We start from the raw sequence: 23,509 nt of genomic DNA, 5'->3' as shown, positions 1-23,509 counted from the left end.
TTATTACATCATTTACTCAGTAATACATATGAATGTGTTCGCTCATTGCTCTAAAAGCGTGGTGTATGGCACTTCTCCCTTAATTAAATTAAGAAAGAATACATTATTTAAAAATGGTTTTAGGCCTAATTTTTGCTTTGATCTAAACTGTCTTTCAAACCAATTAGAATTCATGCACATAGAAATTTTGATTTTCTCCTTTTGAAATATGAAAAGGAAGCAAATTGGGAATATGCTTCAGAAATGCAACACTACCAAGTATCTGATTCAAAGCACCTGAGTTCAGGAAATTCAGATGCAGATATCCAACTTAAATATTAACTGCTTTCCTAGTTTCTTGTTTCCTCTGAGGGAGGGGCGTGGGCTTGTTTTCCTTCAAAATCTGCAAAGTTAAGGGTGTGTGAGAGCTCAGATCTCCCACTGGCCTATCTAGTAATAAGACTTGAACGGATAGGAATGAACTAGTGGCCTTTGCCATGAGCTTTTATATGTGTGCTGTATTTGGAACAGTGCAATGCTTATCATTCTTCAGCACTTCAGTGCGCTATACTATCTGTTTGTGTCTGCGAAGGACATTTGAAATTCATAATTCAGAGTCACCTTTAAAAAGCTCAGTTTATCTGCATGCAAGGTCTAATATAATAACTAAATGAAAAATATAAAGCATTTTCCTTTAATGTAGGTTTGCAATTATGATGGATAGTTTAGTTCTGAACGACCATATATATAACCAGATTTATGAGGGAGATGAGTTGGAAGTGTTATACTGCTGAACATTTCTTTTTGTTATAAATCAAGAACATGATTCTTGGTGTATGAAGGTGTTCTTCTGTGCTGAATGTCTCTCTTAATTTACCGTGATATATCCTTCCTTCTTGGAAAACAGCAAAAAGTCTTCCCCTCACTGTTTTTAATTTTTTTCAATTAGAAACAGAGAATTCTATACCATGACCCATAGGAAAAAGGTAGAGGAAGAAAAGCCAACATTCATATCACAGGCAGTCTAAATATACATAGGTGCCAGGGATTTCAAAATCAGACTGCTAATTTGAATTTATTTTCTGTCAAAATACTAAAACCAAGGGTTTGGTTCTGCATCCATTAAACTCTTAGGGAATGTTGTGACTGATTCAGGTAGGAACAATACCCAACCCAGGCCTCAATGAACATTTTGTTCCCATCCTAAATAATAATTTACATTCTAGCTTTGTGTTCCAGCAGTGTATATTAAAATTCAGAATTTTTTTTTTTTTTCCCTTTACAGGTTCTCACCTTAAGGGGGGAAAAGTTTGTCATACAAGCTTACATTTTATATCCCTTACATTCATTACTTTGTTTATTCAAAATCCTGATTTCCTGATTTATAGTGGCTATAACATCTCTTTTATAATAAGCTGTTACATAATACTATTCAGTGCACTGCAGTAGACAAGCAGTATTCAAAACGGAACGAAAAAATAATACTCGGATAGAGACATTTTGCAGTTTAGCAGCTAATGTGAAAACAAAATAGTAAAATGGAGGGTAATTTTCCAGGGGAGATAAATCCATGAAGAGAAAAAAAAGTCTGCCTGAATATGTATCTTAAAAACAGTATTATTATAATATCTCCCTCCCCACTGACAAAATAATATAATTTAATATATATCCATAAGTTTTTCTTTCTCCTGCTGTCTTTCAGAAAATGTTGAATGCATATGGTCACTGATACGCTGTTAGCAAAATGTAACTGTAATAATTTTTCTATTAAAAGTGGGATTATTTTTTGTTTACGTGTAACTTTGCTAGGAAGTCTGAAAAATGAAATAACCATTTTGTGTTAATTGTCACTTAAATCTTCTGAATGGCAACAAGTTAGATTAATGAAGTGTCTTTTCTTGCATAAGAGATACTTTTGTGCAGACATTGCAATACATAAGATACACGCACACACAGGGAGTTTTATAGACATTGTTATATATTAATTTATTCCTAGGAAGCCTGCTTCTAAATCTCTCTTTTCAGTCTTTGATAGCTACTACCACTACGGAATTTAGAACTATACAATTTGTACGCCTTGCCTGATGATCTTCATCTGATTCCTTAATCATATCTGCAGTTCACGTTTGCATTCTTAACAGTTCACGGATCAGTAATTTATTTTCAGACTTCTGCATGCCAATTATCAATGCAAGGTTCTAATCGAAACTGGACCTAGCACTGTATATTGCTTAATTTAAAATTAAAAAGTCATTATAAAGTGAGTTTAATCTGAGATAAAAAGCTTTTTTTCTTCATATTTCTTCTAAGTGTCTGCCTTTAGTACTCAAGCACTTGTTGATAGCTCAGAAAGATTCTTGCTTGCTGAAGAGATTGTTTTTCGTAGTGTGAGATAGCGCATAAGTATTACTAATATAAGCCAAATTATGGTTCAAAACGGTGGTAGAATTCTTAACACTAATCCTCACATTGCAGATCAAGCTAATCCAGTTCTTTATAATGTTGGCTGGTGAATGAGCTACATTATATGAATCTTATTATAGCTGCTCAAAATTTTTTCCTATTTCTCTTGCAAATAGTGTCATTTTTTGTAATTCTAATGCAATGCTTGTAAATGCAATGTTTGTAACAGATTTAGTTCAGTTTTGACATACACCTATTCCAAGACAGTTCTTTTTATAAGCACAAGAAAAAGATATTTCTTTACTGTTCCGCTTTTCTGTACAAGGTTGAACATCAACTTGGAGACGCTGTTACTTGTTTTACTTTATGGCTATGATTTCATACACCATTCCTCTCAAAACAAGTATAATCCAACAATTTAGTGATTCACAGCCAGGAAATATCCTTTTGGAAGGACGACCTGAAGGTAGTCAATAGAAGCATAGTTTGTCATTTGAAATCTTAATAGCATTAAAGGATTTGTAAGCAAACAGTTCCCTGTTGACAGGGACAAGTGTTTGCTTATATAGGGAACGCATTAACAATTTTGTCAATAGTGTCCACAGCCATGTCACATTGGACTACGGCTACTTTTGTACCGCTAATTACAGTAATTTATTATAGGTTTGTGTCCGATTACTTGGATGATTTGATGATAGTAAGGACTGCGGCGCTAGCAATGAAAACTCTATCTGAAAGAATGATCTAACAATTGATGAAATAAGCCATCCTTATCACTTGAAAGCTGGATTCCTACTTTGTGAGATCTGCTTTTAATACCAGTAGGCTCTATCTGTATACTAATGTATGCAGAGATAGTTCCTTTTTAGGACTCATTAATATCTCATTTTCGTAAATGAAATCTGTGTTTCCTCAATCAGAGCATTTCATTTCTTTAGTCAGAGATACATTTATGTAGAAACAATTCCTTCATGTTCTTAAACAAGTATTTTCAATGGGTGAACCACAGACATCAACTTACAAGAGGAATTGAACCTTATTTGAAGAGCTTCTAAACAGTGAGATCTGCAAGTGATTTTGTGAGATAGAACCACCAATACCCTTCTTCTGGTGATATTTTTGTGTGGGTGTGACATTCTGGCATTTAGTTAAGTTTATTAAATGTTGTCTTTGACTTCCGAAGACTGGACAATCAGATTTTTTTTGTTTGTTGAGGAGATGAAGGTAGCGGAAGAAGTTCTTACGACTTCTGTCTTTCCACTTCTCTCTTTTCTTGGCATAATCTTTCTTATCTGTCAGCAGCTGTGCATGATGCTGAAGCTTATATCTGTAGTTTCTTTTTCTCTCATGCTTGCAGGCATGGATCTCTTCTCCAATTGCACGGAGGAATGTAAAGCACTGGGCCACTCGGATCGGTGCTGGATGCCTTCCTTTGTTCCATCTGATGGACGCCAAGCTGCAGATTACCGCAGCAATCTGCATGTACCTGGCATGGACTCCGTTCCAGACACTGAAGTGTTTGAAACACCAGAAGCCCAGCCGGGGGCAGAAAGGTCCTTCTCCACCTTCGGCAAAGAGAAGGCCCTTCATAACACTCTGGAGAGGAAGGAGTTGGATGGACTGCTGTCTAATACACGAGCGCCTTACAAACCACCATATTTGAGTAAGTACTATTCAAAAAGCTGTATGAAAGTGTTCCCTTTGCGGGAATAAAAATTGGCTCTTTCTGCTATTCATAGTAGGAATAATACAGACACAATTTTAGGAGCAGTGGGGAAAAATGGCTTCTCTTCCATTCAGGCACCACTGAAGAAGGCATTGTTTAATGCTTTAAAAGAAAAAGACAAAATCTTGATTGTTTTTAGTATGACATGATTGTCAACAACAAAAGTGTCAGCTGATATTAGTGGGAGAGCCCCTCAATTTTGTTTTCTATTGCTGGATTATTTTCAAAATTTTCTTGGATAGATGGTTTAAACACTGACATTGCCAGGCTAACATTTTTTAAGAATAAAATTGAGTCTGGAGAACTGTCCTAAGAGCTTCTTTTTATGATTGAGCAGTATCTTGTGAATAAACAGTAGGTGTATTATTTTGAAGTAACTATTTACATAGTTAACATTAAGGGTTTGGAAGGAAGAAGGCAACACTTTTTGCCTGCTCGTCTTTCAGCCTACATAGTATTGACTTTTGTCAGTGCTCCTCTGTGCCTTCTGTCTTGTTCTAAAATCTTGCCTCCTTCTTTAGTCACCTTTTGTAAAGAGTGTGATAGATCTCAAAAAGACCTTCATAATTCCTTTTGGAGTCTGAGCCCGTTGTAGAACCCTTGAGTAATACTTTGATCTAATATGTCTTTTCATTCTATTTAGCAGCCTTCTGTATTTTATTAGAGACTGTAATCTCCTTGACTTGAAGAGTTTATGATGTTTATCTCATCCAAATAAGCCAAAGACATTAACATTGCAATACCGACCCTTTTAAAGAAACAAAAGCCTTTTAGGACAGCAGATCAAGGGTAAAAAAAAGAATCTCACTGAATGGTATGAATTTATTTATTTTTATAATGTATTTAGTTGTTCTGAAAGGTGCTGCACTGGCAGTCCTGGCGTGTGAAGATCTTTGCTACCGATTATTCTCAGCACAGACAGCTCGGTTCTCCCTTCTTATTTAGCTGTCCAGGTATTTCAGTCCTTCAGAGAGGTCTTTTTACCACTTCACTCTTTAGCTTTGCTTTACTGAAAGCTTCTAAATTTGGATACCAATTCTGATATGTGAAAGCCATTCCTAAAAACCCTGTCCTGAGACAATTTGTGTAGGCTAAAATGTCAGGTGTCAATCATCTTTAGGTGCCATCTTCAGTACTAAGCTGTAATTCAGCAGTAGTAATTTCATCTCCAACACTTCAGTTAAAAATTTGAGTTTTGTAGCACTGATGGTTTAGTCACAACCGAGTTCCGATGTGGTATGTGCATTACAATGATTATATCTGGTGACATGGTAGTTCTGTTCTGTTTTGTTCTAGGCCTGGAAATTTTATTTCAAATAACAAGGAAGTATTTATTTTATTGATAGTTTAGGGATTTTAAATTTTGTTCAGCTAACATAAGTAGTATTGTTAAACAATGTGTTTAGATACAGACATTGGTCTACATTTTACACTTTTCTAGTATAAGGGCGTAACAAATTAGAGGTAAAATGCCAGAAGTAAACAATATAAATGAGTGGTATTATGTATTCCACACTTGAGAATCCAGATTTAGTTTTGCTTTTTTTCTTTGAACCTCAAAGATAAAACTGCTACAAAACAAGAGTAATATTTCTCTGTTTTATTTTCCTTTACTTAATATTTTCTTTAGTAAAATTTTATATTTGTATAGAAATAACAGGAGCAAAGAAAAGAAAGTGAGCACAATAGCTGTAGCAATGAGTAAATAATTAATGAATAATAATGTATGCAATGAATAAGGCAGGAGGAATGCATAGGAGGAAGTTGGGTCAGGAAGGAACTTTAGTTGAGCCGGTGGGTAATTGCAATTTTAAGAAAATTAAATTCAACTTCTTAACAAGACCATCTCAAAATCAGTTTGTCAGTAGAATGATTCTTTTAAAAAGAAGTGATTAAAATGTATGAAACGGAACACTCATATTCAGCAAAAATACTCTATAAAAAGTTGCAGCATGTATGGCAATGGCCATACAAAAGATCAGTAGCAAAGAAGAAAAAGCATATTGCAGAATACAACAACTATTGGAACTAAAAAGGTCCCTTAAAAGAGAGATTCTTCAGCAAAATGATCAGAAAAGAGCATAAGTTCTAGCAGGTAAACTTCAGGATAGTAACCGGTAGAGATAAGAAGGACTTCTTAGAGGAATTAGCCAAAGGCAGGCAAATAAATAGACAGTTTTTAAGATGTCGAGTGTAGTAAGCTAGGAGAGAATTGGTGGGTCTCTCGAGCTGCAGTTAGTGATGGCAGGGATGTTGCAGAGATTCTAAACTGTTTCTTTGCATTTGTATTTACCAGAGGAGGGATGGAGAAAGACAGACGGGCATATTTAGGAAGCCACCCATCGCAGCTTATAATTTCAAATAAATGTTCAAGAATGAGTCATGGGAGAGGATGTTGCTGAAAAATTGACTAAAACAAAAAGGAAGGAGTCAGTGGATTATGTGCTGCTTTAATTTTCAGTTTCTAACAAAAGCAGGTAACCAAAGAATGTCAGAAGTTGTGTTTAATGTTAAAAAAGGTACCAGAAATCAGCGACTAGTGAGCAACCTTATCACAGGACATAAAATTGTGACTATGGCCTTTTAGGAACAAGGCAGCTGGCATCTCTCCAGGAAAATTGCCCAGAAAGATTGTCAGTCTATTAGAATTTTGATAGAGTGGGTGAGAATTAATCAATATAGTGTTTTGAACTGTCAAAAAAAGCCTTTAGCATAGCGTCTGTGTAGTAGAAGCAGCTACTGAAGTAAGCAAGTGTTGTCACAGGGCAAAGCATTACCAGACTCTCTGTGCCTAAGAGCAAAAAATGGTCAGGATAAATGGAACATCTTAGCAGAGGCAGAATTCCCAAAGTGTCTCTGCAGAGATCCATGGAGTTTAAAAAAATTAATTATCTAGAAATGGAAACGAGAAGAAGGGGGCAGGATTTGCAGATGACATAAAACGGTTTAGGTCGATCGAATCTCTAACCGACTACGTATGCCCACATTGTGCAGCGAAGCGTGGTCCAGAAAACCCAGTCTGCTTCCGCCCCAGCTCGCTCTGGAATTGAAAGCTGCAGAGCAGTGTCAGCACGGCGGAACAGCTGAGAGAACTTAACTCGCTTCAGCTGTGCCGTCAGCGCAACAGCTACAAACGGACACTGGTAGCTCTGCGTGGAGCTTTCGCTGTGCCAGAGGAGTGTCTCTGCTCAAGTTTGTGTCTGCCTGGTGATTCCCGCGCTGCGTTCCAACGGGTGCGTTCAGTGCAGAACAGTCGAAAAGATAAATGAGGAAGGCGATGCATATCATCGTGAGAAATTTTAACTCTTCTTGAGAAAAAAGTCCGCGGAATAATTCCCTGAAAGTGTCCCCCAGTGTACAAAGCCAGCAAGGAGGAAATAAAATGGCAGGTTGTAAAGAGGAATTGAATTGAAAATGCACTAAAAACGTATTACAAAACTCTTACACAAAACATGTCATTATGTTGCTCTAGCCAGTCCGCTCATTCCGTAGAAATGCATAGTGTAACAGCAAAAATACAGAAAATATTTCGATGCAAAGTCATATCAAATGCTTAGTGTTAATTAATTTAGACAAGCTGTGGTAGGGACATGAAGTAAACAGGAGACTGTGTGATAAAGGAGGAGGTAAGCTGGGCGCTTTCCTTTGCCGTTCTCAATAACAAGAGAGCAGCAAGGCAGCAAAACAACCGAAGGGCAACCAGGTCATGAACTGATAAGATCATACACATTTGATAAAATTATATACATTTGACACAAATAATACAGTAATCTGTCAAACTTATGATTATGGGGTGTGATTGAAACCAAGGGGTTAATAGTGGGGATTTCGGTGTTTGCTGCTTTGTTGTTTGAGGCTTAGGCCGTTGCATGGATAAATGAAAACAGCAGCAGCTATATTACAAATTATAATGTAGAAAAAAATATAAATCCTCATACTTGAAAGGGTTTCTTTATGTTCCATTATCAAATTTTCACCTCACTGGTCTAAGCCATTGGACTTATTCATACAACAATTTCCACATAAACATATATATTCTGTATATTATTCTGAGCAGAATACACCAAAAGTAGATCTCTTTGTACTCAAATAATGTATTTTGAAGAATATGTTTTTTACATAAGTTTTAAGTATTTATTATGAATACAAGTTATTAAATTGTGATGGTTATGAATAAACTGTAGGGTTTTTGAAAACAAGTTTCTCAGGGTGACTTCAGGATTCCTCTAACTCACATATTCTTCTTACTGCGTAATTTACACTTCTTTCTTCTTATTCATCCATGTGATTTGAAAACCGCCTTTCTGCAAACAGTTAAGAAATTTTCATAAAGACTTGAATGTTCATATAACATGAAAGATTCTGAACTTGACTGGAGGAAATCAAATACACGAAATAACACTGGTGAGGAAAACAAAAGTAGTTTTTGAACAATTCCTATATTTTTAGAATAGATTCTAATAATTTCTACCTAATTTTTCATTCAGTGGTGGTTATATTAGCCATTATTTTTATAAATATTTTTACTGTAGTGACCAAAAACCCTAATCCAAGTTTCAAATTCTGTTGTAGCAGATTCTGTAGGGTATCTAACAGAGAGCATCTTCACAATGAATACCCAACCAGTCTGGTTCTGATCTATTTCTAATACTTTGGACCAGCTCCTGAGATGGTAACAGTGACAATACCATCATTACATCCATCTCAGTAGTGTTTTGGTCTATAATTGATGATAGGAAGTAGCTTTAATTTATTTTAAGTTTTTTTTTTTTTCTGTAGTTGTGGATCATTCTAGATGTGTATTTCTTTTATAATACTTTAGAGCTTTCCTAAAGTTATGTACTGACATTAGTGATAGAATATTTTTTTTCTTCCTAGTAAGAGGCTAGGATTTTTTTAATATATGAAAACAGTCAAATATTGCCGCAATGTCTTAACATTCTATGTAAAAAGGCTTATTTTGCTCTAAAAAAATGACCTGGGCATAGCTTAATCTACTTTGGAAGCAGGTTAAAATAAACTACATAAAGGCACAATTTACTACACAGAATAACAGTGTTTATACAAGGAGACATTCTGGAATAATAGTTGTGTTCTAAAGTAGCCCCCTAATTAACTCGCAATATTTTCCACATGCACGCAAGCATCTTCACTGATGAACCTATACCATTGTCATGGTAATTATTGCCAATACCATCAACATACTTCATGCATGAATGAGGAGTTTATCATGATAGGTATGACATATACATAGAGAATAAAAAGGCTGGTCTCTTCCCCAAAGAACTGGCAGCCTAAGCAAGGAAGGGGAAAAAAAATCCCTTAGTTTGGCTAACCGTTTTGATTTGTGTGTCATGGATACTAAACATCAGCACTACCTTTGGTAGATGCACGTAGGCTTGCGGAGTCAAACGATTTGCATGAGAGTTGTTTGTATCCTCCAAAAACTTTAAAGGTAAGCTTGTCCTCATCCTGTGCCTCCGTTTCTTAGCCTGGATAGCCACTGACTCACTCTGCAGTAGAGGTACAATGAAGGTCTGAACACAATCTGGGAGGCCAGCCTTGGGTCTGAGCACAGGTCCCTGTGTTTATCTGAAAATACAGATGTAGTCTGAGGTTCTCGTTCTACAAAATACTTGTCACTTGCTCACCTTGACCTATCCAAGTCAAGTTGTTTTACAAATACAATTAAAAAGCTTTCAAAAGTCTTTGCACAGTTGAATGTTTAGGAATTGGACCATTAATTTATTTTAAATAATCTACCACAGAGCTAGCACAAAGAACTGTTAAACTTAATATCATTATCCATCTCCCTGAATTAGATTAGAACAAAGGATCTAGGGGAGAAGAATGTTCATGTCTTTATACCAGGACAAAGAAGTGTCTCACAATTCTTTGATTATTTTTCAAAGGAATAAAAAAGTGCATGTAAATATTTTGGGGGTATTTTGATCTATTTAGGATCATAAAGGCCTGTTTTTGTATGGCAGGATATGTAACACAACATTTTCTGCTGATGTTTAACATAAATTTAGCACGTTTGCAGCAAGAAATCTTTACTGTTTTTGAAAAGTTTCCCCCCAAGAGGACAGAAATTACGATTTTGTACATTTAATACGATGCAAGGAGAATTTTCTTTGTGTTTTTGTTTAGTTACATCTTATTTCTGGAAATTATTTGTGTAGTTTTATCACAGCTGTGATAGACATTATAGCATTACATTTGCGTAAACTTAAATAATAGCTATTTTGAGTGGGACACTTGGTTTATTTTTAAAAATGAGGCCTGTCTACATTTTTGCTTTTAAAATCAGTCTACTTGATTTCTAATACAAATCAGGTGAACTTGTGAGCTCTCTGATCCTCCATTAATCATTTTTAACGCAATTTTTCACACATACTTGAATTAAAAAGGCACAGAATTAAAAGCAAACAAATTAACACCAATAAGTTGCATGTACATATTGCAGTTCTTGGGGTAAGAAGGAAGAAAACGTTCTGATGCTGGACTGAAAAAAAGAAAAAGTTGCACTGAACTGCAACTTCTATTGCGATGAATAAACAAATTATATGTGCATAGTAGAAGAGTTGTTCCTTTGTGAATAGTACAGTTTTCTGCTCAAAAAGAACGTTAAAATTGTATCTTTCAACTTCAAGTCTGCTCTGCATAGCTGAGTGTCCTGCCTATCCTGTCGGAGACAGTGGAACTCCTAACTTACACTCAGGAGTTTATCTCTGGGACAGGACACAGCTCTCATTTCTGCACAAATGCAAATGACTTTGCACATGCAAAATTGCTCAGCAAAAATGGAGGCTGAGTTGAAAAGCCAACATCTAATAATGCTAAGAAACCTGACTGAATATTTTTCCTTTTCTAAAAAATCTGAGCGTTCCCGTTTTTGCTGTATCTGAAATGCTAAGACATTTATTCACTTATACCTCAAGTTTGCCAGTTCAGATACATCATATCTATTAGGTAAATAAAGCTTACCAAAAACCCCTCAAAGCTGAAATAAAACTTAAACAGCTAATACTAATTAAAATAAATAAGGGGAGAGTAAGACTATGATGTCTTTTTACTCATTATTGTAGGTACTCTATGATCTTGAATAAACCACTTATGATGATTTACTGTTCAATGATTATTGCATAACTCCTGAAAGGTATTTTTGTCTCACATTCATGGCTGGTTTGCATTCTTCATCTGAACGTATTCCTCTTGCAGCTATCGCTCAAAGGGAAGAACACTTACAGAGTACTGCTGCAATAATAGAAAGGAAATGGATAATTGAGAAAGCAAAATTAGAAAGGGATATATAAAAATGCAAAGGTAACTTGGCTATAGCCCAGTAAAACCTATAAATTACATTATTGTTATCAATTTTTATGAAAAAAATGAATATAAAAAAAGGAAATAAGGATTCTTCTTTTGATTTTAAAGCACAGGTGCTAGCTGTTATATTTAAACACTGTTTGCTTGAATCTCTATGTAACTGTGATCTTGGATAGAATTAACAGTACCCCATACTGTACAAAATACTGATTAAAAAATGTACTCGTCCTTAGGTTTACATAGCATCTTTTATCTTAGATGACTCTAGAGCTCTTTGCAACTACAGCACAGCAAATAATTGCAAAAGTAAAAGAACTTGAGTAACTTCTATTTGAAAGAAATTTAAATTTTTACTTCACCTATTTCTTTTCCTCTAATAGCTGTAAAAGTCTGTATTTGCCAGTTCTGACTGGAACACATAGAAGTCTTGTATATCTAACTATCTCGGACTGGCGCTGCATTCATTCATTTATGTCCATGGTGAGAGTGCTTATGTCTGCTGTGAATATACCATCTGTGGAGATTTGTTTTAAAATAATGAAATACCATTTTCTGGATTCCTACCAGCGGAATATGAAAAAAAAAAACAAAAAAAAAACCCAAAAAAAAACCCAGCAGAAAGATTGCTTGAAACTTCAAGAGTAATTTTTGAGATTACTGTGTTATGCTGTTTAAAAGACCAAAATGCCTCTTGTCCTATAAATTTAAATCCAATGACGAAAGCAATTTAGACACTTAGGGACATGAGTCTCTTTGGAAAGCAAGGAGATGTTTGCAGTTAAAATTTTCAAAGGCACTGAAGTTATTTATTTTTGATAGGCTAATTCTATTAATTATGAATAAATGCTGTTCTTAAATGTACTAACCTCCTTATTGTGACAGTCAGGAGCTGGAGAATTGAGTGTGTGCCTAATCCTGGGTCTGTGCGCAGCAAAGGCTTTTCCTCTCTGTTTGCCTCTATCTGAGGAACTCCTTGGCCTGCAAAGCAGGGAAATTATTCTTGTTTCTGGCTCTTGCTGCTCACAGTAACTCTGATTTTCCACTGTCATTTCCACTGCTTTAATTTTTGAGGGCTTCCCTTTTTTTTCCCTCCCCGACCAACTGAGGAAAAATAGGGAAAGCCATTTAAAGAACGCAACAAACAGCCAGTAAGAGAGGGAGCTGCATCTATGTGTTGTGTTTGGACAAGCACACTATAGGGACCGGTGTTGCTATTTCTCTGGCAAGCCTAAAACCAGCTTTATTTGTCCACTAGCCACTGAGAATCCACGGTTTCGTGCTAGCAGTAGGGTGACTGCTGCTGGGAAGTAGCTGTCGATATATTTAATTTGTTTTAGAAACACAGTATGGTGAAGTCAGAAGAGTGAAAAATGATATATTTGGTACCTTCTTGTAAGACAGGAAGTAGGAGATACAATTATAATATAATTTTTAACTCCAATACCTAGCAATTTGTTGCAAGAACTAAACACAACGATAGTAATCAATGTGAATTCACATTTGGATTGTAAAACCAAATTCTCCTGAGGTAATTCAGTTTCCTTCTTTGATAGGATAATGGACTGGGTTGAAGAAAATATTGTGGGCATGGGGAAGGAAATCCTCAGAACCTGCTTCCTAAATTAGGTGCATGTATGAGTTGCAAGAGTAAATCTGCATTATTTGCATACACATGAATCTATTTCACATGTGTAAATGGTGTTATTTTACATGACATTTTTACAGGTTATCAGGAGTAATGTGGATTAGAAAGAAAAAAAAAAAAAGGATGCAGAGTAGATTCACCAAAGAAGTTACGGGGATGACAGACTCCTGTTTTAGCAAGTGACCCGACTCCTCTGACTATTTCTTTTCACCTCCAGCATCATGGCTGCATTCAGCACTGGAAAAGGATTCATTACGAAACTGCTTGAATGCAACCTTTCTTTATTCTTCAGGAATTTTATAGATGCTGATATTGTAGATTCATCTTCTGTCAGAGTAAAATTCTGTCACTTTGTGACTTTTTTAGTTGCCTATTTGTGCTTTAATTTGACATCCATCTATTCTCAATTGGAATTTAGATGACAATTGAACGTAGCTGCACACAGCTGCGGGTATTGATAGGAATAGAGATCTAAAAAATCCTTGCTTACAAATGAGATGCAGTAATAACTTTTTTCTGCTCTACTTGAGATCAAGTGCTCTGTGCTTTGTACCTGCAATATTCCCTATGTCCAATATGGCTACACTGCTTCTAATTAATTAAACAGGATCCTTCCTAGCACCGGAATGCTATGGGCTGTGCTCTCGCACTCTCTAGCGTGCCTTCAGCCTATGTCAACTCTCCTCCCTAACAAGTCCCCGGCATGGTGAGGGTGTCAGAACGTGGGCCAGAGACCACTCCTGAAAGCAGATCGAATGTGATCGTACTATATTCCCCCCATATATGGCTCAATATGGCTGAGAAATTTTAATAATGTGGACATAAATCATTCCATTCTGGTGGTCTCAACTGACAAAGCATGGTAATGGGCACATTTCATTCATGGACAGAAACCGAGCCAGTGTGTCTTTTCGAATAGGAGAAGTTTTGAAAGGATTGTGAGAAGTTTATATGATGCACTGAAGTACATTATCTTGGTGAAGTGGGAAGGACTCTGAAACCTGAGTGTACGCTGCTGCTGAAAAACAATATTAAGTACTGTGTTTTAGAAATGGAAAATAAAATGTTCGCAAAAAGAGAGGGGACATACCTGCCAGATCCTAATGCCGCGTAATGCCTGCCAGGAGAGAGAGGTGGTGGAAAAAACATCATGGCAAGGATAAATTAGACAGGAATACAGAGCGTGCTGCTGGTGTAATACTGTAATGCATGTTACCTGGTGTAAGAACAAGTAAATTTAATTATTTCAGGCCAAATCCAGCATGATTAATTTAGGCACCTCTGAAGGCCACCAAACGGTGACTGATACATGTCTGCTTCTCCCTTGAATCTATAGGGAACTTGGGCACTTAAAAGCAATTTTTTAATGGTTCATATCCCTCCTTTTCTCCCCAAGGCACTGAAAATTTTAAGTCACACTGTAGCCAACCTTTAGTGTATTCCGCATTGGTTAACTCTCAAACTGACGTGTTCATTTTCAGGCTTGTCAGCTTAAAAAGATGTATATTGTAGATTTCAGAAGAGTGCAATAAAACGGTGAAATTTAAAAAAAAAAAAAAAATACCCAGACAACAGAACTGCATGGAGGAAGAATAAAAGAAGATTGAGGAGAAAAAAATGATTGTTGCATACAAATACGTAAACATTTTTTATTAAAAAAAGAAAGGAATCAAATACTGGTATATCTGAAGATAGTACCAAAATCATTAGCTTACGGTGAATCAGGAAGAATGTGAAATTGCTACTAGAACATGCATGCAATTAGAGTAAGTTGCTGATAGAGAATTTGGAAATATTCTTAGGGAATATGCTCTGTGCTAAGTTTGACATACAACAGGAATAATTTAGGAGTTATTTAATTGGTCTTAATACAGTACATAATTATAAGAACTCTTGCAAAATTATATATTCCATGGTTCTTTGAATATAATTGTGATGTCATGTATTATCTTTAGCGTTTGCAGGTAGATAATAGGGTTATAATAGTAAAGAAAGGTGAAAATGCTTTCTTCTGCTCACTGTATCTTGTGGGAAAACTGTCTTTGGTATTTTTATGGTACGTTATAGAATATAGCTTAGCACTCTCTGTGCTGAATTGTAACTAAAAAGCATTGTTTCTGTAGTAAATAATGGCAACCAGAGATAAATCAAATCCGACACGTACTATGCCACCGAGCTGTTGCTGGCAGTGAAAAAAAAATCGCCAGTATTTAGAACAGAAAATTAAACACACATAAAAGTATCCTATGTACCACGGAACATTTATGACAAAATCCAGGACTTGATTCAAAAGAAAATCCTTTTTAATTGTATGTTTAATGTAAAGCACATGTTGATTAAGGTCAGTGCTTAAATTTAAGCCTAGGCTTGAGGATATTCCTAAACAGAGAGAAATTTTATCTGCTGCTTACATAAACTGGGACTTGGATACTTATTCTTAAGGACTGAAATGCTTTTTCTTTTTTCAGAGGATCAGCTAAGTCCAGGTAGAATATAAAACTCAGAGCACTCAATAGCACCACGGAAACATAATTTCAGTGACTATCATGATGTGTCAATATTTGTATTGGGTATCCCACTTGCCATATGAAAATATTTACTAAGACATGTTCCAAACATGGAAAATATCTTTTAAGTATGTATTTTCCGATCTTGAAATGAAGCTAATAGAAGCGGCAATATGTGTCAGTCAGAAATTTGGTCAATAAACTTTTTTGAAAGAAGAGTGGTAATCTGTTTAAGTTGTTGATACAGAATTCAACACTGTGATCAAATTTGAAAAGTGGCACTTTTGTGTTTAAGTGCAAAGGGCAACCCCCTTTCCCCCTTCTCATGGAGTAGGTAACACTATTTGTCGTGTTCACTAGATTATGGTCAGCGCAGTGTCCACCACTGTCAAATTTTGGCTTGGCTGGGAATCACTGTTTCTTGAACTGATTTAAATGAATATAGACACGGAAATGTATGTACTTAATGCAAGACAAAAGGAAAGGACAATATATGTGGTTACATTGTTTGTTTTATACAAAAGACGGCTTTTTGGCATAATCATCTTTGTTCCAGAAGTAAAAACGTAGTCACAAAGGAAGGAACGGTTTTAATGGTCTGTGGGGTTTGTTTATTTAGCTAAAAGCAAGTCTGTCTCCAGAAAAGATTCAGTGCAACGATTATGAACTTTTGCATTTTGGCCTACTTTATTTATTCACAGCCTGAAGACCTAATGCTCAATTTTTTTGTTCGTTTCACACGGAATCTGGGTAATTGTACCCATCAGTCCAAATACTGTTGGTTTATTTTAGAAACAATATTTATATTTTGGGTTTTGCAGATCCCAGAAAGAACATTTCAGTTGTACTGAATTCCATGTCTGTACTAGGGAGAAATTCTGCCTCGGTGCAACATACATCTTCACGTGCAGGAACTTGTCCTGCCTTCCCTATCTTGTCAGGTGCCAGAAATGGCCAGGCAGAAAGCGGTCTCCTCCTTACCTAGCTCCCTTGGTGGCCTTCAGGAGTCTTCAGACATATACATAAGCACATAAACAGCGGCCACAGAGCCAACTGACTCGTTGACATTATTACACTTTTTTTTAAAGTATAAAAGTAAGTATGTTCCATCTTCCTGTTTTCAACTATTTGGTATGATACAGAGTTAACAAAACCACATTAATTGTGTAAAATGTAACATGGGCATCTGGAACGCAAGCTATTTTGTCCAAGTGTGCTTTACAGAGTACGTAGATTTGAAGCACAAAATCTCTTAACTAAAGACTTGAAAGAAAAGGAAAAAAAGTTTCCCTTCAATGAATTCACGAGGAAGAGATATATGAGAAAAATATTATTTTCGTATTTGTGTACCAAGGTTTATTGAACTGCATAAGACAATCTCTTTCTATAATGCCGTTAGCGGAACTTTCAGAAAATATTATGAGCAATGCTTTAAAAAACGTCTTTAAGTAACAGCTGATTAAAAAAATAAAAAGACTTTATGGATTGCAAAAGATACTGAATTGACACCTGCAGTGACTGGAATACTTTTTTATCCACAGAACATGGGTGGCAGCAGAGTAATCCCCATCCTACATCCCCCAGCCCCAGCCGTGTGTCTCACCCTTTACCCGGATACACCACTACAAAGGGTGAGGGACCTATGGTAGTTTACTCTGCATTCCCATTCACTTGTTGAGCTCTTTCCAAAAATATAGTTGCTGGTAACTGAACTAGAGCTCCAGGTTACCTGAAACAGCCAGCTTATTTCGTATGGAATAACTTCTACCACTAACTTCAACCCTGGTCTCTGTTCAGTCGGGCTGAGTTAAAACAAGAATGCTGAATGGCGGTCTGTCGGTTGTCGCTAGAATTATCCATTCCTGGCTCTGTCAAAGCTCATGGGACTTAGCGAAGGGCAATATTTCATCTGCTACAGTTAACGTATAGACTGCAAAGCAAACCATAAAAATACGGAGAGTTAAAATTAATAATGCAAATTTAAAACCAACGTTGCCATAATGTATATGAGGTAACTACCGCTTTTTAAAATTATTGCTCGCTACAAGTGAAAGGCATTCACTGCGAAGCCTGAAGAGCTGGGCTATTGCCGAGTGGAACGCAGGACGTTACAGCCTGCCGTAATCTCTGTATCCAGTGTTGCGTGGGGGCCCCCGATCTGCACAAACGTGGCACGGCGAGGCGCGCTTTTTTACGGGGGACCCACGGGAAAAAACGTAATGCATTGATGCTTGCGTAGAAGCCCGTATCTGAAAGCCCACGTGAAGACAAGTATTACTTGGAAATTGTGCTAACTTACAGAATTCGGACCTGCAATAGCAAGACGGCAGTTTACGTACTGGCTTTTCCCCCTGTGCTCCTGTTGCGTAGCTCGCTTTGGTTTAAACCGGAGTTTTTTAGGTTCAAGGTTCTCCTTTCTCCTAAGTGAAGGGGGATCAGCAGTATTGCTGTAACAGCAGCAGCATGCCCGGCATTTGATATGCTTCTGAGGTTTTATTATCTGGGGGTTCATTTGGATCTTTAGACTGTTGGCAGTTGGGGGAACTCTGCAGTCGTTCTGTTATAGCAGATATAGTGCTGTGGGAGTTTATGGAGCTCTTAAATATAGTATAGAGTGAAAGTGCCAGTAGTTATAAAAGGTACAGGAGGTGTCGTCTTTTGCTGCTTTCGTTGCCAGCTGTGGAGGGACACAGCGGGCCCTCTCTCTGTCCTGGTTAGATTAGCTAGCAATACTAAGCAGGGGAAGATTTTTATTCAGAGAGTTTGAAGGTCTTCCAAGTACAGGCAATCCCTTCCAGGGTTTGCCAACAGAGGAAATGTGTATGTCTGTATTCGTGGCTGGAAAGTATGGTCTGACGTCACATTTCAATGCAATAGGTTGATTCACAAGAGGGTGAAAGGAAGATTTATTAAAGAGACTAGGGCTTGACAGTATTTTCTGTTCATTTCTGACTCATAAGCAAGGAAAAATCACTTTATACTTTATTTTCTCCTTTCTGTTTGTTATGTTACTGTTTTTCATTTCTTTTTCTGTTCATCTACCACTGATGTCTTTACATGTCTTCTCTCATCAGTCTACACAGAACTAGCTCGCTGTGAATGGGAGGCTTGCTAATGTGTGCTGAGGAACAAATGAATCCTAATATATTTTTTGCTGGTTTTTATTTCCAGTTTTTATTGCATTTCCATATAAATTTTATGCATTAAGCGCTCTTACTATAACACGCAGAATCTTTGTTAAGGTCTTTGGGGAAGGACCAGTAGTCAGTACAGCACAAGTCATGTACACTAAGAATTTTAGTCGGAATACTTGTGATTTTTTCATCATCTTGTTCACCTCAAACACTATTAGAATATATGTACAAATATTATCATTACATTAATGGAATTATGAAACTGCTTATTATTAAAACCTTCTTTCTAACTAGTAGCTGTACTCACGCAGACCTGAAGCTTCCTTATGCGCTAGTTTGAGAGGAGGTGAAATAGGGATGAGAGAGAGAGCTGTGATCTCAGAGGATAATATTAGGCACCAGAAATTATGGTGTTCTTGTTCCAGCTCTTACACTGACTCTGATACTTCCATTTCTATAGCACTTGCCATCTCTGGATCTCAAAATGGATTATAAAGAATAGTGATTTAAACCTTCCTGCACCTCTAGGAGATAGGTAAGCAATATTATTCCCATTTTACAGATGGAGAAATTGTGATACAGAGAGGCCTAGTGTTTCTTATTAAAGTTTATTTATGAACACACATGCATGCACACACACAGAGCCAGAAGCAGATGTCAGAACTTTCATTGCCCTCTGTTTTAAGCTATGTCCATCCTCCTTTCCATTTAACCTCTCTGATTTATATTCCCCATCTGTAAAAAGACGGAAACTGGTATAGACATGGAGAGATTTGCTTGCACATAAATTTCCGTGCAAATACAGAAAAAAACCCCCAAAACCACGGAGGACAAAAGTTGCCTTTGAAATCCAATGCATTTCATGTGTTGGCAGAGGATGTTCTAGGATTTGGGACAAGGATTTTTGTAGGTGGGGAGAGTCGCAGGTGTTCTGCACCCTAAGGTGTATTATTTAGTTATTGCTATAAAATGGCCTGATTGATTTGTAATATAAGCACATTAACTGAAGTTTAAAAACTACAAAATGCATTAATTTACATGGCAAAAGACTAGACAGAGCCAGTAACTCATTCTCCGTATTATCTGAAAGAATATCGTAAACAGATTTTGCTGCGTACATCAAGTGCCACATCAACACCACCAACGCCCTGTGTCAGACAGGATTAGGACAGTAGTGCTGCATGAAAGCAGCAATCTGCGTATCTCTATAGTCTTCTCCCATGAAAGTCCTACTGTTCTAAACTACTGAACTTAAATATTTACAAGAGAACTGAAATTATTAATGAACTTTTGGAAAAAAGTTTTGAAGATCAAATATAAGTTGTGTTATTGTTACTAGTACTATTGGAATGATTGTTTTTTGTAACATTTAAAAAGATATTTTAAAAGATGTCTAGAAACTTGATTGGGCTGATCATACACAACATCAAAACATCATGAAGGTTCTGATCTCATTAATCTTAACTACCATGTTAAAAAAAAAATCTTGTGGAAGCTTTTAAAAATCCTTTCTAATTCTGCTACTAATTTGCTACAGAACCGAAACATCCGAAACAGAATACATTAGATGTTTTAATTTTAATGTTAATAACACAGCTGGCAATTGTCTGTATGTCGAACAGATTGCTTATACGTAAATATTTTTCACATTTTTCTGCATGCGTCCTATGGCATAGGCAGGCTAGATTAGACAAACGTACAACACCCATGTTAACATCTTCCTGTAAGTAATCTAACTTCCCTGTGATACGGTAGATACTTTTCATATGTTTACTAGTGAATATATATAGCGAACAAGTATGGCTAATGTACATAATTATGTTAAATGGAACGGAGACTGGATGTGTTTGTCTGTCAGCATGCAAGCATCAACATGTATATATGGATGGCTTGATTCAAAGATTCATTCTAAAGTTAAGATTCCTCTTTGTTTTAGTTGTAACACTTTATGCACAGAAATATATTGAATTTCAGGTAGGGATTTAGTTGATCTGGAGCTAAGGTAAAACCTGATTTTGTCATTACAAGCTTTACTAAACAATAATGATGATGAAAATAATACTTCAGCAAGTGAGTTAGTTCCTTGTCTCAACTTCATGTGTGACTGAGATTGGAATTTAACCCAGGGTCTTTCCGAATGCTACTACAAATCATTTGTTACCTTTGCTCCCAATTACAGTTAAAATAGCCAGTGTCTTGAGGTAATATAGCTACCACAGCTGGTGGATAGGATATGGGTTTGCTAATGCATTGACCTTCTTCATCTGTGTAACATGAGTTAATTTCCAGCCTGACAGTAAATGCTGAAATTTGAATTGTAGCACTAATGCACCATTTTTTCGTCTCTGTCAAACCAGACTAAAGGGCCATTTGGTGATGAGGATAATGGTTCACTTTGAAAGAGAAGGAAAACCGGCTTCTGAATCTGTGGGGGATTCTAGATCTTGCTGCAAATAACAAGATGAACTAGGAAAAAATAGGCTTGGAAATTCCAGTAATATTGAACCTGCAAGTCTGACTCTTTGCCTTGGTCTTATACTGATTCTGTATAGGCACATTGGAATACTTGCCGTGACGTGTTAGACAGAATAATAAAACAGCCTGTGAAGTTTGGTTTTCAGGCTACCAAGCCTCAAAAAGACTTTTCTCTGAAAAGTGAATCAACATTATACTGTTTGCTACAATGGGAATTTTAAGCGACAGTTTGTGACAAGTTTTCATTGTTTCTCTACACTCTAAGAAATACTAAACCTAAGAACTGTTGGAGACTGATTTTTGTTTTTTCCTCTCAGAAGTGTCTTTCTTTCTTTCCTGCAGCACGGAAAAGGATATGCTAGTCACTTCTACAGGACTTACCTGACGCAGCATGATTTGCACAAAAGTCGACCAACAAAAAGCATCAACTTTCAACTTCATTATCTTGGCCATCCAGTTCTGTGTAACTGAAGGATTTGTGTGCTGTTGGAGACATCATGGCCAACAATAGGACCTAATTGCTCTCAGCAGGCCTGAGAAATGAGTTGAAATGTGTAGAACTGTAGAAACTTCAGAGGCAACTGATCTTGCCTCTCTGATCAGTGTGTGCCTGTTTACAGCACTATATATCTTTCTCTCTCCAAAATGTCACTGAGCCCTTTAGATGTTTATATTCACCACAAGAAGCCAATCGTACAGATAAAAGAAATGTGCATTATAAATGCAATATCACTGTTTTAAACTTGACTGTTTTCTATTATTTTTGTGTGATCAAGTGTTCCCCAAACTATTCCAACTTTACAAGAGAGATTGTGATCATGTTCTTTTCACCTGTGGGTCATAAAAATGTTGTTAATCTGAAGACCCACAAAATTATCAAAGACATTCTGTAGTTTATACACCGTGTTGCAAAGTGTTTACTGTACTATTTCAAAGCTTCTAAATAAATATAAAATATATATATATTATATTATATATAATTTTCCGAAAAACGTGGTACAACTTAGTTGATTTTTAAATGGATTCATACAGTCTACACCATACACTAAAGTGAGAAGGTAATTCAGGGTTCCTAAGCTAGCCTTGCTAAAAAACAAAAACAAAATAAACCTTTAATAGTACTTCCCCAATATTCGTATTTTGGTCAATCCTGTTTTTCTTGTTTAAAAAAAAAAAAAAGCTGTAAGCAACAACATTTTGTCTAAAAGTTGTAATGAATTTTCAATGCCAAAGATGCAGCTGTCAATATTACCAGAATGAGCGCTATGTACTATCAGAGGTATAAATCACTCTCCATTATTTTGATTATATTTCTATGGTTTTTAATTTGGAATCACAAAATCTTTTATAAGGCTCTATAAACTCACCTGTATATGTTGTTAAAAAGAACACTGGGTGTCTGTACATTTTGCAATGTAAGATATAATGTAAGTGAAGTTAAGTATTTTAAGAAAATCATCCCAAACTCATAAGTATGCATACATACATACATACACACACACAAACACGCACACATCTCTCGGACATAGTTTTGTGAAACTATACAAATATATTGCCTAAAAATATTTCTCTTGTGGCTAGGAATAGTTGTTGATAGAATTCAAATTACCAAGGCAAAGTATATGCCAAACTATCGACTCTTTTATCACAAAGGAGATTTGAAATTAGGAACATGGCACATTCTCAGCTGACCCTTCTCCCACCGGAGTTATAAAGGGGTTGGCTACCATCTTTGTTGGGAAAAGGATTAAGCCCTTGCATATAATCTTTATGTTCTGTAATAATTCTGTGGTCTGAAACGGTATCTTAGAGCGTTTCTTTTCTATGAAATATTGAAAAAGGTAAACTTTCAAAGGTAAAATTTAAAATTACTTTCATGTCCATGGAGTTTAAGTACCATTTACTAAATGTAAAAAAACTAGTAAAATGTTTTTTTCTTTTTTTTTTCTTTTTGTATTGTGTTTTTTTCCCCACTGTATCTTAACATGTCAAATACTGAAAACAAATGAGAGAACACTGTGTTATCAACCAATGTCTAGCCAAATTTGAACAAATTCCTAGTGATGATTCAATATTAAGTGAGACAAGAGAAAACCTCTGCTGGATTGCAGTGGAAGTTGGATCGTGCCGTTCTATAGAAATTCCCATATCCCCACCAATGCTGCCACAGGATGAATGTGTGAGAAGCTGAATTTAGCCACTGCTAGGTCGTAATAGAGTTTGGGTTTCTTCATTTTGGGGTTTTTTTTTTGTTTGCTTGTTTATAATGACAGTTTCCATTAGATAGAAGTATATAAATCATCTGTAT

General features: G+C 36.3%; 1 protein-coding gene across 1 annotated transcript in view; it reads left to right on the top strand.

The window, feature by feature from the left end:
• Positions 1 to 23,140, top strand: part of LOC104618897 (protocadherin-10-like) — a gene marked incomplete at its 5' end in the record, with an annotated part of 28,829 nt that extends 5,689 nt beyond the window's left edge. The window contains 2 exons of the mRNA XM_010284618.1: positions 3,740 to 4,045; positions 21,544 to 23,140. Of these exons, the coding sequence (XP_010282920.1) occupies positions 3,740 to 4,045; positions 21,544 to 21,563 (326 nt within the window). The remainder of the gene's footprint in view (positions 1 to 3,739; positions 4,046 to 21,543) is intronic.
• Between the last annotated feature and the right edge of the window lie 369 nt (positions 23,141 to 23,509).

Source organism: Phaethon lepturus, unplaced genomic scaffold, assembly GCF_000687285.1.
Source record: "Phaethon lepturus isolate BGI_N335 unplaced genomic scaffold, ASM68728v1 scaffold26313, whole genome shotgun sequence".
NCBI lineage: Eukaryota > Metazoa > Chordata > Aves > Phaethontiformes > Phaethontidae > Phaethon > Phaethon lepturus.
This window is presented reverse-complemented; position numbering and strand designations above follow the sequence as displayed.